Genomic DNA, 19,385 nt, shown 5'->3' on the forward strand with positions numbered 1-19,385 from the left:
ATAAAAATGGTATCTAGAATGGTGTGGCCGTGACGTGGCAATCCAATTTTTTTTTCCTCTTTTTGTGTTTTTTATTTTCATATAATTTATACTCGATACTACATTAGAACTCGATTTGGGTAGTCGGGGTTTTTAATATTTTGTTGGCTGAATGTTGAGTGAATTATTAGTTTGTTTGTGTTAATACGAGTTGCATCGGTGGTTAAAATTGATTGATTTTTTTTTTCATAAAAATTAGAAATTAGATTTTTTGAATATAAGAAAAGCTTATTCCTTTTTTCTTCCATGTATGTTCATTGCACAAATCCATGGGATGATTCAGCAGAACAAAGAATTGTTTGAAGTCACTTAAAGAAGAAGATTATTATTGAACTATATGAAAGATGGTACATCAGAATCTATGCTTATGATACAAAATATACTAATCCTCAATTCAAAACATTCACATCTAAACTTTGTATTCCTATATCCCATCCTGATTCACAAATAACTACTCCATGAATTTCTCAAGTGTTTAAATTCTGTGTAAGAGGATTTGTTACCATTGTATGACTATACAATATGTACTAAACACAAACATTCACTCAAATAATCACTTGTGCTTCTGTTTCCCAGCAATAATTGTTTGGATATGCAAGTGCCTGTTGAACGCCTCGTTGAAGAGGAAACGAGTTTGGAAGTCTGATACATTTGGAAGCCATGCCAGACTAGCTACAGGTGCGAAAATGACGACGCCCATACCATAATCATATGATTTGGCTAGAACCCTGGTGAAGTCCCACAGCCAAGTGTGCTCTATTTTTGGCCTCACTGTTTGAGCAAACTAAAACAAGAGTACAATCAAAACTCAGTAAGAAACCAGGGAGAGAATGGGAGGGTAGGGGAACAAGAATATTCAACTTACTAAAATCAATCCCCATCCGGTTGGAAGGAAGGCGAGAGAGCAGATGACCATGTCCTTTAGAGATAGTTGACAGACGACGGATAGAGAAATAATTACAGCTAGAACGCCGAGGAAGAGAAATGCTTTGAATAGTCTGAATGCGAAATGATAGTTGGCACTGAATTGCTGCTTCCCCAGGTTTACTGCCTATATTTGCACACCAAGTGTATCAAGTCAATGATAAGAGAGATCACAACTTTTTGTTGAACAGATGTTAAGATTAAGGTTTTAGTAAAATATGGAACTAATTTTGATTTTTGACTAATGGGATTAGACAATCCTTGTCCACATTTTTCATAAATCATACAGCTGTCTTGGAAGAGAAGTCATTTAAAGATAAAGGTTCTGAAGTTATAAGTAAAACTAAGATAGTAACTAGTCCTGAAGGCCACAAAATGAAGTATCAGCTCTACTTCCCAGTTTCCATTTTTCAAGAAGGCTGTAAAGTAGAGGTGATTTAGAATATAAGAAAGTTGGAGAACTAACCTTAACAAGTAAGAAAATTGCAGCAATCACAGCCCAAGAAAGCACATAAACCAGAAAATTTCTGCTATGCTGGGAGATGTCTAGGTGATACACGAGTCCGTATTGATATATGAAGAACCTTAACGAGAGAAATACTTCAATCAACCTGGAAACAAGTCCTGAATGACGAAGGTGGGCTTGTTCGTCATCCCACCAAGACTGCCAACTTTTGTCCTGCTGAACCCCAATACCACCTTGCTGTTTAATCCACTTATTCCACTCTTTCCAGTCATCTACTATCTTGGCCCAACTGAACCCAGAGGGATTGAATAAAAATGGTGCAAATAACCAAGTGATTGACATGAACCAGATGGAGTAAGTGATCAACAGATAAGCCATACTGCTCTGATACGAACGTCTGAACAGATCATAGACTACTAACAGAAGCAGAAGCTCAAATCCTTTAACAAAGTGACTTCTCGAATACAATCTGTAGTTTTCAGTAAAACTAGCATAAAAGACCACTACCTTACGTCCAGTAGGTCTGTACTTTGCACCCCCATGAAGTATTGTGCGGCCAAAGTAGTGAGTTTTTGTTCCTAGTGAAAATGTGAAGAAAACAACTGCCAACTGCAACTGCATGAGGATGAAATCTTTGAGGGCCGTGAGGAACCCTCTTTCGAGCCCAATTTCCATGACCATTGGTAAGCCTGTAAGGAGCCCAAGCTGTATAAATGACTGTGAAGCAAGAGCTGTTTCCAAAGATCGGACATTCTGCATTCTAGCTCCAAGAAGAAGAGCTTTTTCCAACCCACTTAGAACAAGATATAGTTGTCCGTAGAGGAAAACATAAATCCCAAGTACTGATATCTGTGCAGTGAATTGGCAGATAGTTTGCAAAACCAATCAGTGAGATGGTACTAATAAAGGGAAAAAATAACAATAAAGAGAGTCACGTTACCAGGCTACTGAAATAGTATCCAATTGTAGTGTAATAACAAGAAAGCATCCTGAAGAAATCGAATCGTTGCCCAAGGCGATATAAATCCCGGCTTAGAGTTTGTTCACTGTTTCCATTTGCTATCTTAGCTTCAAACTTGGAAATCTGATTCAGTCCTACATCACGGCCTTTGCCTATTTGCATGTACTCGTGGTATGTAATATATCCCCGACGTAATGTAGAGTTAAATCCTATCCATAAAAAGCATTCACGTGTCAGCCATGTTCAACACTATGGACAGAATCGAGCCACTAGATCTTACCTGCGTAAACATCTTCGCTCAAGTTGATGGTTTTTGATGCTTTGCTGATGCCACCTCGCGTAATGTGAAACACCCTGTCAAACACATCTGGGTGTCCGTAGTGAAAACGTACCCTGTGGGCAGCATTCCAAAATAGTTTTGATCAGGAAGAGGAAAAGGCATGACTAGTCATGCAATAGCGTCGAATAACTTTACTGGAAAATTAAGTAATCAAAACAAAGCCATACAAAGTTACAGCATGAAAAGATAGGAACGTGATTACGGCATTCTAGTTGGCTATTTTTGCGTTAATTGTCAAACCATCAATCTGACTAATTGGTGTCATTGACACTGTTGTATTTGCTTCTATTGGAAACATAGAAACAAATTCCAAAACTGCATTTTTCTTGCCAGGAGGGAGGAGGGAGGGGCCACTACTCGAAGTTCAACCCCTAAGTATTGCCCTAACTTGGATAATAAGAACGCAGAACCAACAAATACATTACCTGAGAGGATTGGCAAGAATTCTTTGACCAATTGTGACAAAGCTCGTCTCTTGATATGACATGAACCATGCTAAGGAAGAAACACTGCAGTTCAGGTAAAAAAAATCCAGCTTAAAAAATGATCTTTAATTATACCATTACTAACCATGGTACACATTTCCTTCATAGAAGGAAAAAATTTATATCTGCCTGGTTATTACCCATTACTCTAATAATTAAATATCAGATAAATAGATAGTAACAAAAGCAAATCTTTGAACTGCTCCTAATACTAAAATAACAATAATGAATTCAATAACAATGTACAATCGGTCAATTATTTGAAAATTTGCAAGTTGGATGAGACCAGCACTGAAATTATGAAAACTTGACATATGTATGTTTATAGAAATGCCGTAATAGAGGTCCAACTTTATTGATCGAATGCAGTTTGACTGAATGTTGGTGTGACATGATTAAGTTGTGATTAATTGATCATAGCAGTCAATCTAACCTTCCAGTGAATATGTGCTCCCTCAAACCCAGAATTGCAGGTGGCTTCCGTACTTTGTGCTTAAAAAATTCTTGAAGAAGATTTCTCATCTTCAGCGCCTCTTCCAAATAATTATCCTGGTGAAGCACACACCATAAGGATAAGCATGGAACTATTAGTCAAGTTAGAAGAGGAAGACCTACCTGGTTCATATCAACTGTTTGAAGAGCTTCACCACGTGTGAAAATAATTGCATGATTTTGGTTTTCAGGCTTCCCTTCTCCAAGGTGTGGCTGACCAGGAAGCTTTATGCTGTATATTACCTATAAAAGGGAATTTACCATGTGAAAAGATTTGTAACATAATGATCGAAAGTTATGATACAAGTGAAATGAAATTCATTGCCAAATATTCAGTGGCTTACAACATATGTAGGTAAGTAAACTACCAACTAATTTGCTAGAAGTCATATTATGGGGGTGTTCTATATTGAATTGTGAATCTACTGCCATAAAGTAGGCCAAAAACCATGGCCCCGATCATTTAGTAATAAGGATGTTATGATCCTTGCTCTTGATGAATGCTTATGATTTATATGATTACAAATAGTTCAATTATAGTTTTTTCTAATGACAGATACAAATTTTCACGAGATCGCAATGACATAAAATTTGTCAGTCTTCTTTTTATCTAATCCTTCCAAGCGTAATGTCCTCTTACCAGAAAAGAGAGCAGAACCTTGTGCAATTGTGTTACCAATAACTCTTTCTATTCTTAGTGTGAATTTAGATTGCTTACAATATTAGGAGTCGGGACCCAACAACATGGAAAGGGCAAAAGAATGTAAAATATTGTTTTTGCAAGAACCCAGTACTTATTTGAGCTGGGTTTGTAAAATTACATATCAAACATGCATTAGCCCATTAATACAAAAATAAGTGAAATAACATATGGATTATTCAATAATATGTCAATTTTACAATATTTGGATGATATTTACCTGATCATAACCATTTACAGCTTTAATCAACTTAGATGAATAAACTTTCTGATTGTCCGGCATTTCTTTCTCCTCAACATATGCAACGCGAAGAGATGGATACCTTCAAGGTTTAGGCAGGATGAGAGTCATGTTGATTCCTGGTACTTCAAAGTTTGTAATAGCTTTCGTTTCTGAGAAGAAAGTTACCTTATCATCAAATCAAGAATGTCCTTTTCACGGGGATCACCAGAAGCTTTTTGTGTTCCAAAAGATTGGCAGGACAACACATACGTAAATTTCATATCAGTTAAAGCATCTATTTGAGCAGATAATGCACGATTTCCTCTCCCAATAGTATCATAACCTTCAAGAATATCTGGATGCAGGAATAAGTCACACGATAAAGACTTTAAAGCAAGTAGAAACATGAGACATCAGAATTCACTACATTTTCTATTCAAAAGCTAGTGCTACAAATAATAACGGTTCACACTATAATAAAAAATTAAATGTTCCTCACCTTCCTCTTCAGCTATATCAAGAAAAGCTTGAAGTTTTAATGCCTCCCTATAGTACATCATTCCTCTTACTGTAACCACAGAAAATATAGAGATAAAAATGTGAACTGTCTGTTTTTCATCAATATCCAATGGTAAGTATCTTATTACCTGTTCTACTCAGGGTTTGTCCCCGAAAAGAAGCCCAATTTCTAAGTTCTTCCTCTTTCCCGTCATCTTTTAGTTTTTCCATATCCTCATAGCCAAGTCGCTCCAAAAAGTTTTTCCACTCATCTAGAAAAATGGAAGAAGTTAGTTTCATCACTAAGTAGAAAGCATAAAAACCTAGAAAGAGACAAAGCATATGCCACGTAGTGACCTGGAAACATCTCTTGCATGTAAAATATGATGGAGACTTCCTGATGGCTTGAGTGTAGCTCTTCCAGTGAAAAATTTATATCCTCCGTGTAGTATGGAGTTAAAATACTGTACCAAAGTTCATTTTCTGAGAAACAAATAAGACATCAACTCTCTCATACAAGAGATTGCTTTTGATCAATTGCATACGTCTTAAAAGACAATCCACCAATAATGCAAACCGGAAATGTGAAGTTCCCAACTGTTCACTCAAATATGCTTTAGTGTGCAGAATCAAATCATCCTCTAGTTTAGGTTTTGAAAACTTTTTCTCCATTGACTAGGCTATCTCATCATCCTCATCCCTCCCACACCACAAGAAGTTAATCAACATACAATATTATAAGCAATATTAGAAGATATGTGAAAATCAAAAGACGAGACAGGGATAAACTTTATAAAACTTGAACATTCAGAGTGACAGAATGAGTCTACCCCGCAGAAAAGAACTCTTTCTATAAACTATCTAATTTAGCTTTTGGACCTGAATCAAGAAATTGTCTCCTCTTATAAAAGTTAGTCTGCGTTTCAATCAGCAACAATCCATCAATCTTAGAAACGTATGCAGTGATATTAAAATGACTTGACTGGTAATGAGGCTAACATGACAATTTATAACTTCGTAGCATTAATCTTCTTATAAATTAAGCACAAGTGAGTGGCAACAGTTCAGGAACACGGCAAGTGCGACATGCATGTTTAAAAACTATTAACAACTAATATATTGTTGCAGTAAATAGGTCCTCTTTCTTCAAAAAAACAACTTGATTTTGTATACAATATCGCTCGTGCTTCGTGGAAATTATTGACATTTAAGAAATAGGAAAAAGAACTAACCTGAACGACATCATATTGCTTACTTTAGGGGCCTTGGGCACATTCATAAACATTGACGTTGCAAAGAATGAAATGCGCCTTCGAGCCTCCAAGTTTGCAGGTATGTCCATTGCACTATCTTTGACAGTAAGCAACAAATGGAAACGCTTGATCTGGAACAAGGCGACTTCATATCAATTAGCATTTACATGGAAGTTGACCCATTGAAACACAGAAAAACCGCTCATTCATGTTATAGAGCAATCTATAGCACAATTTTTTGACTGAAAAAAATTATAAACTTCACCTGTTCTATGAGAGAGTCGTCATCCGGCAAAGGGAAATGAATAGATTCTTTGCTAGATGAGGATTCAAATAATTGTGGTTCAATATGTCTAGAAAAATCAATGAAGTCCTCTTCCATTTGCTCTGAAGCATAGACCAAATCTAGTACTCTGCATTCAGCAAAAATGGAAGATCGGACAACTGAACATTTGAAAGCATCTAAAAAGAAATGTTGATGAGGAAACAAACCTGGAGCCATTAGTCATCATATCACTGGTTACAAGCTCAAATATATCTTGCAGAACTCTTATAACTCTTTCCCGATGTATCTCGTTCCCTTGAATCTTCAAAACAATCAAATGCAAATCAATAGGGATTTTTTATTCAAAAGGTTTTGTATAACTTTAATTCTATTTTTCATGGTAGAATTACCAAAAGTTCTAATAACTCGATACATTTATCATGTAGAACGGGAAGCTCGCTCATCTTGAAGTCTTCAAGAAGACTAGATCTGTTGATGCTTTCTTCAATTTCATTTATCAGAGCAGATATGACCCTGGAATATCAATGAGTTTACACGGTAAGTCAGATTAATAAAGGAGCTACAAAAATGAAGGTTTAAAAAAAAAATACAAAGATTAAAAGAGGAAACAACAAAACTTTCATCCCCACCTCTTCTCCAAATCTCCCACTATAAGGATTTCAAGGATGTACTTCAAGGACTCATAGCACTCTTTCACAGCGGAATTCATATACTCATCTTTTTTAATCTTTTTAATCAGATTTGCATCCTTCCCAACAAATTCTTTTGCAATGCTCAAAGCTGTTGTGAACTACATGAACAAAAGAACATGGTTGGAATGGAGAAAGCAACAGATAAATAAAGATATCATATTGAACATCAATCAATTACCTTATTTGCTAGGAGAAAAACAGGCCAGCGAACTATACCAGAAAACAATTCCGAAGACACAGGCATTGTCATCAAATCCAATTCCCTGATGATGAAACTCTGAGTAAATATTCTGAAACAACAAAAGTCACCAAAGCTTCTTTTGTGCTGATTTATCATAGCTTTTCTGAATGTTCTTTTTTGTTATCATAAATAATGGGGGAACTAGTTGGAACTAAATAGTGTTAGATTCATGTGTTCCTCGTTATAAACATCCATGGTTATCCTATTGGTTTGTGCACCATAAGAATATTCTTACTTCTTTTTTTTTTTTTTCTCTGAAGAGGAAATAACACTCTTCATTAATGATAAATATTTTTAACTTCAGTGTCGTGGATAGTGTTTTTCATCCTATAAGCTGGTACATCACGTGGGGTTTCACAGCTAGCATGGTGTTCAATTGTTATTATTGAGCTTCTTGAAGTTTCTCTGCAGATTTTTTGGGCCATTCTGGTATACCTCTCTTTTTATCAGTAGGAAAGAAATGACGCTTTTATTGTATCGTGCAAAATACAAAAGGTAATAAAAAATCTTAATCAAAGGTCCAGTTACAAAGAATTCTTCCAACTGATTTTAATTCAAGAGAGAGAGCATCTTGCAAGATGGAATCACCAGTTTCCAAAAAATTAACAAATATATAAAGTAGAATCACCTGTTGTTTATTAGGTCTTCAAGTCGAAAACTCTTGATGATTTGATTCCATACAACAACAAACTTGGAAAGACCAGTATCTTTGTTTTCAGAAGCCTAAGATAGACAATTGGAAGGCAAAATTTGGATCAAACAGGACATAAAACATTGTGCTTAGCATCGGAATAGCATGGCTCCAGAGTCCAGACCTGAATCCTATCGCGGAAGAAACCATTCCCCCTTTTTTTATCACTTCTCAACAAAGGTGGGCAAAGGCAAGCATTGAATGCATAAGGCAAGGTATGAAATCTACTTCTCAACATTCCTAATGTTCGAATCTGCAAATCATTGTATGACAATGTGAGACCACCATAACTTTTCTTCATAATGGATCAAGAAACAACTTACCTCACCAAGGTGATGCAAAATTCCATATAGACCACCAAAGATCGTACAGAACACAGAATACCAAATTTGAGAATCCATAAAATATACCTAAGCAGAGTGTGAAAGAGTAAGATATTAGTAACCTATATAACTATCCACACATTAAATCATTCTCATTGCAAGATTGTAACAAAATAGCAAGAGGACATGGGCAAGGTTCGCTTGTTTAAAAAAGATCACACATATTCTATGATACTTTTTGGTCAGCAGAGCTAAACTAGGGAACACTGCTTCTTCCTTTTTTGAATTACCATTACACTAAATACGTATTATGTTGTCAAAATTCCTAGGGTCAATGTGTTAAATCACTAGTAAATCCAAAATCTTAATGTAGTGGATTACGGTAAATTTAATGACTATCACTAGCAAGTATTCTGTTCTATAAAAGTAAACATAACTACTAAAGGCTAATAGATTTGCATAGACAAGTGAGATATTTTCAGTGTTGGTGTCCAAGGCTTTTTGTAATTATTTGTTAGGTCTCATTTTACTTGGTTGGAGCCCCTTCTTGTAGTTGGCACCCCTTTTTGTGGGCTTCTCCTTTTCTGTATCACTGTATTTTCTTTTATTATTTCTCAACAAAAGTCCAGTATTTTCATCAAAAGACAAAAGATATTTGCATAGATATTTAAGCAGAACTCACTACTATTATAGGAGCCCAAATAGCCACAATCGCACCAGCATTACTCCTGACTGCAAGACAATAATTTAGCAGAAAGTCAAACAATGAACATATCACCTTAGAGGTAAAATAATGGCGATGATAAGTCATAATAGTCATTTCAGTTTTTTTGCTAGTCCAGGCAGGGAGCGCCTATGAGCATCTCTAAGAGACCATTTTATTTTTGCAAATTTTATAATTAATGATAATAAACAAAATTAACAATATTCTAGAAGAAATCAGCATTGGCATAACGTAGTTGATTAATTAATATACAAGTATTTAGTTTGTGAAGTCCATAAAAATTTGGGTATTAAAATCAGGTCTTTAAGATATCTATTCTCGAGAAGCAGTTCTTGAATTGCTTGTAGATAGAACTAGTAAAAAGTATCGATGAAAAAGTTAGCCTATAATTAGATACGATAAACGCCAGAGACAGTCCATTATTGGTAGGGGAAAAAACTCGTTTTAGAGGTCCAAAGTCTACCTCAAATGGAACATGTTTCCCAGTGGATATCAAGCAAAGAACAGCACTTCGTTTTAACTCTCACACCTTAAGAAAAAATACTGAATACCTTTTGGGAAAAGCTCATGCCAATCATACTTCTTCACACCAATTTTCATTATCCTCTTGGTTGGTTCTACGAGTGGTTTAATCTGCATACCACAGTGAATAAAATAAAAAACCATATCCTTATTTATTAATAAGGTTCCTAACAAGTAAGATCATTCTTTACGTCAAGCATGTAACACAACAGTTAAGATATATACTCGAACTTGAATCAAAATTACAGTTAATACCTTGAGCACTACTAAAAAGTATCGATTACATGATGCAAAAGATATATTCTCCTGTATCTGTATGGGAATGTATTTTATCTTAACCATTTTTTTAGATTATTACTATTATCTTCTAACTGCTCCATCAAACTTATGTCATAATCTCACATTATTCTCGCTTATTGCATGAGCTCACTCCAGAAGCTGCTTAATGTAAAGAGAGACTTCCTAGGAGTAAGAAATAAGAATTAGCTATTCTCTGTTCAGTTACCAAATGAAAAGAAATGTTTCACTAAGCTATAAAGCACACTACAAGCATGGTACTTCTTAGTTCTTACCTCAAAATAGTAACTGAAGGAAAATTTACTTAATAGTACAAGTACCCAAAATAATGTATACCTACATGAAAGAAAGAGATACCTCAGAAAAGTTCAACAACGAAAAATGCAGCAATTCAAAATGAACGTAAAAGATTTAGAATATACTTCAGCATTGAAACTTGGCTTTCCTGCATTCCACGCCCAACGTATAGTCTAGGCTGAAAATTAAAAACAAACAGTTGAAGGGGATAAACAAGACCTACAAAAACTTCCAATTAAACAAACACAGATAATAAACAACAGAACATGAACATTACAAGAAACCTGGACTGAAGATGTTAAAATAAAATGTTTATATACATGATTGATAACAAGTCTGGCATAAGATCAAGCGAAGCCAAAAGCGTTGGCTCTATGTATAAAAAAAAGGGGTTAAAAACAGCATAATAAACTAAATTTGAGAGAAGATGGACAAGTTTATGAAATTCTTTCTTCCTATGAAACGTGTAACCTGGACAGGACCTATAAATTCCATCTTCCACTTCCTTAGTAATTTTTTTTTAGCAATTGATTGTTTAATTTTATTGTTGTCTCTTTATTGCTTTCTCTTTGTGGAGTTTGTATCTTTGAAAATTTATTTCTTTTTAGTTCTTCAACAAAAGGTTTCACTTCTTTCTTTTTAATTAAAATATATATAAAGTATATATATCTTCTTTCACCGGAAATGTCCATCAAGCAAAAGACCAGTTACAGGTGTCCAGACTTTTGAGATGCACTATAAGAAGGGAATAGATCCTTTTTAGATCAGGAGAAAAGAGATCAATTTCAAAGGATGTCAAGTTGAGATTGTTGATGGGATGAACATGAAACATCACCATTTTGATTTTGTACTTGTTGAACTGCTCACAGTTTCAACTTACCACACAATTAAAAGCCTCCATTTGGATTAACTAGTATAAGATCTTTTAGGATCTATGATTATTTTTTATAACTATAATATATATATAAACACAATGAGAGAGAGAGAGAATGAAAGAGAGCCAGAATCAGACTTTAATCAATTCATCTCCACAAAACAACATGAATCACATAAACAGGATGATATATCACCGTGGAAAGGATACTTTATAGCAAGAAACTGTTTAAGTGATTTATTTCAACCATTTAGAGCTTACCTCTGTCCAATAGGACAAAATAGTGCACATACGGCCATTTGAAGTCTCAATATACTTGCCTACTGCCGGAACAAGAAACAAAACCAGATCAACTGCATTACTGATTAGGTAAATTGCAACAGCAACCATGTAGGAGGAGAAACACCATTCTCCAACCCAACTCCCTTTCTTTGTTGTGTAACATGTGTATTTACTCCTGTAATATGCATAACAAACTGGAAGGACAATGGTCCATATTACTGCTACACCAAGTTTTATCAGATATTTCCTTTTCTGAGAAGACCCCATAGTCCGCCTCGCCTTCCATGTAAATGTGATCTCAAGAATTGCTGCAAGCCAGATCTCATTTAGATTTAGTACCAGATAAATGAATTTACTAAGTTTCTACACAAAAATTTACAGAAACAATCAAGTGATTTTTTTCTCGTCAGACCTCTTAATTATTTTCATTCAGTTATAAAGAAATTCGCATTGATATGGTATAAAGTGTTGAAGCAACAGAAGGTACAAGAGGTCCTTGAATACTTTCTTTAAAACTAACAATATTCTTGAAAAGAAGCCGAGTACACATCTAGACCAAGTTATTTACCAACACCACAATCAAAAATGTCTCTCAGTGGCTTTAAAGGTCTACCTTCTTGAGATTTGAGAAAATGCCTCATGACTCTAAAACAGATTCTCATCTAATTAAAATTTAAAAATTCCCCCTCTTATCATTATTACATAGTGGGTGAAAGAAAGAAGTCACATGGTTAACAATCTTGTTCTCATTTCCAGTTACACTTCCACCTTTAAAAACCAATTCATTTGTCTACTTCTTTATTCCTTTGCCGGTGGAAACTGTAATAATGAAGGATATAGTGACTTTGAATCAAAACCAGAAGCAAAAGATGAGAAATGATAAATACCTTGCAACAATTTAAGTATTGAAGATGTAACAAAAACGCTAGAGACATCCTCAAATATGACTGCATCAAACAATTGGAGTGGAGTCTCCAATTCATTAAATGCCATAATTATCATCGCCTGCAATGCAAAAGGTAAACATAAACAAAGAAGAACCACAATAAAGTATAGAAAATTAGCCGATTACTCATACAATGTTTTCAACCCACCTGCAGGGACAGAATATAGAAGCTCCACATTCTCTTGAAACTCCTAAAGATTTGCAAAAATGAACGAACCTCTACAAAATTACTTTTTCCTAACCCCTTCTTCTGCAAGTTCTGTTCACGAACTTCATCTGTAGATACCTGCAAAAGAAACAATATAGAGATTAGTGGGGTGTTGTTCTAACAAACAGTACACACCTGGTAAAATTCTTCCACCCTAATTCCAGGAACCCATATCTAATCTATATGCGTATCACTAGTTTGCCATCTTCCAAGTCAAAAGCTATTGGTAGGGAAAATTTGTTATCGACAACTAATTCAGATGCTAGATCTCAAAATGTCATGAGAAACGGTTGATAGCAAATCCATGATAGTGTCATCCTTTACATATGAAACAGATGATTCTAAAGTACTTTTAATCCACCCATTAAAGATTATGCTAGCAATGGAATCCATTAAATTCTGAAAGAACAAATATTTGCAATGGCCTATGAGAAACTCCAAGAAAATATTCACCACTGGTTCAGTATCTTCATTTCCTTCTGTCTGTCTTTCTTCTGCCTTTTTATGATTTCGAAAGCGAAATTTAGCATTTTTTTTATTTGAATTGTCTTCATTTTTTTCATTTGGATCATCTACATGAAAGAAATCGTGGTCCAGACGCAGGGGCCAGCCTAACTCAAAGCAATCAGGTGACCTGAAAAAATACAATAGTAGAACTTATCTCAAGTTCGCAGCTCCTTGGAGGAAGAGACATTAGTAAACAGAAGCATAAATGTACTTATTACTAACCAAAAATACTCATTCAAATCATCGTAGTTTCTCCATGTAGAGTAGTTGGCTGACCCGTTCTTGCTTTTCTCAGCTTCCTTCAAATTTCAACAGTATTAATTTATGAATATGACTATGACTTATAATCACTCCATATGTAAAGTGCAATGGAAAAAGTACCTTTTTTATGACTATGTAAATAGGGGTAACTACATTCTCAAGAAAAGACTCGGCTCCTCCACCATATGCTGGCATGACCTTCTCCCACGTTGTCAAGCTAACGGCGCTGGTCAACATGCCATGCAACTCATATGCCATCTTATGGAATACAGGGTAGAAAATGTAAAACTTATTGGCATTGTTGCTTGATGAAAGTATTGTACTTTTTAACTTGTAAAAAATGCTCTTGCAAACTTCTTGAAAATAAATTTCAGGACTAGATATCACTATGCTCACCCAAATAATAAGACCAAAACATGCAAGTAGTTATCAACCAAAGTACTCTCAATAAGATAAGCTGAATAGGATGTAATGTAATTGGAAAATAGGTAAACAATATCATAAACTCAATGGAAGGACGATGACAATTGAGTCATAAGCAGTAGTTATGTAAATATTAATTACAAAAATTGGAAACTGTGATGCTTATCAAGAGGATTTAACTTTGAGCACCAATCAAAATTCTTTTCCTATCTAGTTTTAGTTTATTTGATCCCATATGATTGGAAATTTCATGGTCAGGCAACCAACTACTGTCCAATGCTAAAAACAGTCCAGGAATCACGTAATCTTTCCATATTTTTATGAATGTGAAATCTGCATGTGACCCATAATTAATGAGCCTAAAAGGATTTTCAGAATGCCCCTGAGGAAATTGTCTCTAACAAAAATTAGAGAAGTTATCTCAAGAATTGATATTTTCAAAGGTAATATATTCCAAAAGCTGTGATTGATTGACTCATCCAAACTCCAAGAGCCTAACAATTGACTATATGCTCCTTCAGTCTTTCTGTTACTCCATTCATACTGTTGAGGTGGGGTGGGGATAGGAAGTACTACTAACAGGAGGGAAGCAGTAATTGATCTCACATGGTGAAAAATATAACAGAGACATTCTGGCATAAATCTCAAGTTTGCAGCCTCTCCCCATATAAGCAAGTAGAGCCCAATGTACAAAAGTTTATACTGCTGACCTTCCTGTTTCACATAAGGCAACCTTCAAGGACAAATAAGAATTTTTAGTGTATAGAAGACTTCAAGCAATCTAAGTAACAAAACAATGTTAAAATAGAAGTGGTTTATGGATTGAAGCTATTGGCATCATTTCAATAACAACAATAATGATAATAATAATAAATTAAAGGGGGGGGGGGGGGGGGGGGGGGGGGGGGGGGGGGATGGGGTGATAGACGCCATGAAAAGGGATATATCAATATTGATGTTGTAAATTAATAATATTTCTACTTTCAAACAAAAAAAAAAATTGATGATTGGATTTGGAGGTACCGCTTCTCTGGTAGAGGAAGAAGCATACTAGATTTGTTTATTACCTTATATTGCTTTTCCTCCCCAAGAATTTGCACCAATGTGTATAGTTCTTGAAGAACTTCCTCATTAACTCATCCACTGGATTATCTCCTAACTTTATCATGAAAAGTAACAAGCAGAGAGATCAAAAGAGAAAACTAGATTGAACAAAGTACTCCCTAATATTTTTTTAAACTAAAGTGGAAAGTACCTTTGAGCCAGATGTCTGCTTATTTGTTAGTCGAGCTTGCATGTTAGCAAGGAGTAGAAGCAAATGCTCCCTCTGGTTGGCCACATTATCTCTCTGATGGAAAAACAAGAATCAATAAATTGTCGAGAAATTTATGGATAGTTCAAACACAGTATGTAATGCAACTTGAACTTTCAATTTTCTTCTTCTCCTGTTAGACAAAAGTTAAGTTAAAATATTTTATCACAATGCAGGATGCAGAAGAAAACTACGAAGCACACATGTTCAAGCGGAGATGTAAAGAGAAATGGAATAGGAGTTGAACCTGAAAACCAAAGCTCCACAGAAGAAAATCAAATAAATCTGTAAAGGGTCCATTTTTCTGAAAATCTGTGGCTGAAGGTAAACCACGAACATTGGAAATTGCTGCAACTGCCGCTTTAATCTATAAAAATCATTCAGCAAGGGTGTCAGCAGCATCATGTCATGCAATTGCAAGATCTTGTGTTCACTAACTGGATTAAATGAAAACTACCACACCTCAGGTAATTGCATGATGGGTTGTTGAACGCTTCTATGATCGAGTGGTAGAATGTTATATGGTACATAGAATGTCTTCAAATTGTTATCATCTCTTTCAGAAAGTGCCTACAGTGTGAGAACACAATAGAATTGTAATGAACAAAAAAGAATTTTTGAATCCCTCAGCTTTTACTTGAAGATGAAGAAAAAAAGAGGGAAGTACAAAATGGTGCAGATTACAAGTATGCAAAAGATTTAACACCTGAGGAGCGGTTGCATTGTTGAGGGTCTTCAAGACTTCATACAATACGGAGGCAGTTCTGCGTGCATTTATCAACTTCTCTCTATGACTGGTTCAGACAAATTTGCTCAAATTAGCCATGTTAGCTTGACCTGGTAAGCATATATAATCCCGAGATAAAATCCTCTTTACCTGTTATCCAAATCAAATGCCCCACCATGTTTTATTATGAAATCCTTGTACGTATGATAAACTCGCCTAAGTTCTCGAGCATCACTTTTTTCCTTCCGTTTCTGAATTGTAACTTCTTCATCCTACGAGCGCAAATGCTAAACAAGATAAGTAGGTTCAGATTCAGAGGTGTTTGTACAGAGTCAATAAATGGACTTCTGTACAACACACCTGATAGCATATTACTGCCGTTGAAAATAAATTGACTGATAAATAACCATGTATAATGCATCTACTGAAACACAGAATGCAAGATACAAATAAAAAGAAATGGACTTCTCTTCACAAATTTAAGCCTGTTTCTGTCATGAGAAAGCTCAACAGACAAGGTTGAGTACAGGGAGTCCTGCAGGCAACGGCTCTGTTCCTTGTCAGCTCTTTGTTTACAATCCATAACAACATCAATATATCACTACAGAATCACTTAATTCAAATTTTTTACTTATAGGTGTGATATTTCAGCAAATATGCCCACCTAAACAATATATGACCCCGACTCCAGCTCCTTAGATAATCCTATCCACCTAGTTTGATGTCGTGGGTATCATGTTTGCATTGTATGGACGTTCACACTAAAACATAAAATGTAACCTCCATAAAAGACAGCAAAATTACTTCAGGTTGGGTCGTCTCAAGGAAAAATTGGACAAAGCTAAATAGAAACATGTTGGGAGTACAACAAAAGTCACACATCTTGGTAGAGGAAAGGTAATGGGTTTATAAGCAAACACAATACAAGTTACAACCTGCAGAGCTCAAATGTATATACATGTGAATTCGGTTTCATTGACTACCTGTTCAAGTCGTTGTAGAAGAGCGGTTTTAAGTTGCCGAACTCCTCGCCCATTCGAATTTCGATCGAGGTTATGAGCAATCACAAATGCATGAAAGCGACCTAAGGAAGAAAAGGAACACTTAAACAAGTTAAAGTACAACTCAGCAGTAATGAAACTCAAGTGTGAAGATTGTTCTAGGAACAATAATTTAAAGTAATGACAGAAGATACTATACACTTCAAGATGCCTGACTTCATATTAACCTCAACTTCTTAATTGAAACTTAACAGTTACACTCACTGACTTACACATGAAATGTAATATATGATTCAGATTCACTAAACGTTTCTGAATCCAGTAATTCGGATGTTGACAGTAAAAAAATGACAGCATATTCCTTTATTCTGAATCTATTTCAACAAAGAATCCCAACTAGAACCCAGAATCTCGTAAAGGCCGTACAAATTTGGAAACGGAAAGGTGAGGAATATTCTCAAATGTTCTTGTAGGAACAAACATGATGCAACTTTTTGCTCAAGACAAGAATTCCTCAAAGCTAATAGTTAGAATAGACCCAATATGTTATTTCGATGAAAAAATCAGCTCAAATACTGAGAGAGAGAGAGAGAGAGAGAGAGAGAGACGCAATGACTTACAAAGATAAGCAATACGAGGCTCCTCTCTTTCAATCGAATTCGCCACTCGAAGAAACCTCTGGATTTCAGAGGCCAAAGAGATAGGCAATCTCTCACTCTCAAAGGGTTCTGGATTATAATCAACCCCATGAGTACGGCTTCCACTAGCAACTGAGCTGGTGATGGGTGCTGCGTGTTCTGAATCAGCTTCAACAATGGGGTCGGAGACCACAATTTCTCCAGGCATGGTTGTGAAGCGAGATGGGTCAGCAATGGAAGAGTGACACAGGAGATGGGTGAAGAGTATATATAGAAAACCTTGTTGATGTTTGCCATTTTTGCTTAATGAGGTGAAATTTGGAAGCCGTGGGTTGCTTTTTGGAGATGGTGCTTTATTGGGTTGTCTGTGACGATTCAAAAAAGATGGGTATGAACTTTTTTGCTTTTACTTTTGGAGAGAGTTGTTTTTTTGTGGGATTGATCTCAACTTTTCTTTCTCGTTTGATTTCTTTTCCATTTTCCATTACAGCGTCTTCGAAGCTGTTTGTGTTGTGCGCGGGCTTTTTGCCATTGTTAGACTGTGCAGAGACGGGACGAACGAGGAAGAAAGTAAAATAACGAAAAGGCGGGGGAGGTTCTTCTTTTGAAAAGAAATAATTAATAAATTAAAGATTTAAAAGTTTATATATCTTATTTTTGTTATTTTTTTTTTTATAATTAGTTAAAGACTCAATATTTGCAAAATATCAAACGAAATGAGATAGCAAAATATCATTATCTATATTAATAAATAAGTTTGTTCATTTTCTTATATTTGAAAATATTTCTTCGTTTTATAATTATTATTTTAAAATATTATATAATTTAATAAGATTCAATGCATAAATAAACTAATAACTAATTAAAGATTCAATATTTTTATAAAATACAAATTTTACATCATAAAATAATAAAATTTCACAACTAATTTGATATATATTTTTGTTATGTTAGAGACTAAACTGTTTTAAATTTCAAATACTAAATTATTACAAACTAGAGTTTATGAGTTAAATTGTTACAAAATTAAAAATAAATGGATTAAATTATTATAAACCAATGTTTAGGATCTAAATTATTGTTTTCATGAAAGTTTAAGAATCAGAAGTATTTTTTTAATCCATTTTGTAAGATGAATTTTGAGATTTGTCAAAATAATAATAATTTACCAATTCGGTCTAAAAAAATTTTGATTAGTTCAATATTAATTCTCACGCATACTTTCAATATGTCTTGCATTTGATGCTTACGGTTAGTTTTTATTTTTTTCAAAAATTTTAAATTATTTATAAACAATTGTCACAATAAATTTTTAAAACATGTTATCAGGATTTTTTTTTTTTAATTACCATTCTTTGTTTACTCGATTTTGATAAGATTTGAACTTCAAATGACCCAATTTAGGATCTATTAAATGTACAATGATTAAAAATGAACAAATTTAAAAATATCGAGATCTAAATGATATTTTAACAAAAAAAAAATCAAATTTTACACTTGAAACTTATATATGTGTTGTAATAATTTTCAAAAAATATTTTCCTTTCAATCAAAATAAGTTGTGTCATAAATAATGAAAATATCGGGCAATATACATATGTTGGGATTTTATAGAGTTGGAAATAAAAATAATATGCATATAATTCCCATGTTAGAAAAAAAAATATTCTACAATAAATAGTGTTATCTAAGATAATAGCAAGGACTAGCACAAGCTAAATCTTTAACAACTTCTACCTCCAAATTTCTTTA

General features: G+C 34.6%; 1 protein-coding gene across 3 annotated transcripts; it reads right to left on the reverse strand.

The window, feature by feature from the left end:
• Positions 1-334: 334 nt before the first annotated feature.
• Positions 335-18,209, reverse strand: GSL04 (glucan synthase-like 4). 3 transcript variants are annotated; one of them, XM_039042023.2, is made up of 41 exons: positions 17,616-18,209; positions 16,978-17,078; positions 16,145-16,266; positions 15,974-16,061; positions 15,730-15,837; positions 15,515-15,634; positions 15,211-15,303; positions 15,023-15,110; positions 14,562-14,688; positions 13,653-13,790; positions 13,494-13,570; positions 13,218-13,398; positions 12,705-12,842; positions 12,498-12,615; positions 11,590-11,918; positions 10,580-10,632; positions 10,433-10,493; positions 9,890-9,971; positions 9,297-9,346; positions 8,615-8,701; positions 8,416-8,544; positions 8,229-8,323; positions 7,538-7,622; positions 7,297-7,457; positions 7,057-7,180; positions 6,874-6,968; positions 6,647-6,794; positions 6,361-6,512; positions 5,486-5,592; positions 5,278-5,400; positions 5,130-5,198; positions 4,817-4,985; positions 4,628-4,730; positions 3,831-3,950; positions 3,649-3,764; positions 3,156-3,239; positions 2,671-2,783; positions 2,370-2,599; positions 1,430-2,278; positions 905-1,090; positions 335-823 (listed from the first exon to the last, which is right to left on the reverse strand). In XM_039042023.2, the coding sequence occupies exons 8-41, from the start codon at positions 15,085-15,087 to the stop codon at positions 593-595; spliced, it is 4,995 nt and encodes a 1,664-aa protein (XP_038897951.1). In that variant the 5' UTR covers positions 15,088-15,110; positions 15,211-15,303; positions 15,515-15,634; positions 15,730-15,837; positions 15,974-16,061; positions 16,145-16,266; positions 16,978-17,078; positions 17,616-18,209; the 3' UTR covers positions 335-592. The 3 variants fall into 3 exon arrangements, with proteins under 3 accessions (XP_038897951.1, XP_038897949.1, XP_038897952.1); XM_039042021.2 differs by having other exon boundaries at positions 15,023-15,114; positions 17,616-17,976; XM_039042024.2 differs by lacking the exons at positions 15,023-15,110; positions 15,211-15,303; positions 15,515-15,634; ... (3 more) ...; positions 16,978-17,078; positions 17,616-18,209 and having other exon boundaries at positions 13,653-13,758; positions 14,562-14,631.
• Between the last annotated feature and the right edge of the window lie 1,176 nt (positions 18,210-19,385).

The sequence above is a fragment of the Benincasa hispida genome, chromosome 9, assembly GCF_027475165.1.
Source record: "Benincasa hispida cultivar pf3 chromosome 9, pf3_genome.v1.1, whole genome shotgun sequence".
NCBI lineage: Eukaryota > Viridiplantae > Streptophyta > Magnoliopsida > Cucurbitales > Cucurbitaceae > Benincasa > Benincasa hispida.

Excerpts from the sequence above, each read along its gene's own strand:
- GSL04 (XM_039042021.2), bottom strand. The coding sequence starts at position 17,841 with ATGCCTGGAGAAATTGTGGTCTCCGACCCCATTGTTGAAGCTGATTCA. Across the intron at positions 15,115-15,210 it reads AGCAGACATCTGGCTCAAAG|TTAGGAGATAATCCAGTGGA; the intron begins GTACTTTCCACT and ends TTCATGATAAAG. Across the intron at positions 8,324-8,415 it reads TCTTCCGCGATAGGATTCAG|GCTTCTGAAAACAAAGATAC; the intron begins GTCTGGACTCTG and ends TGTCTATCTTAG.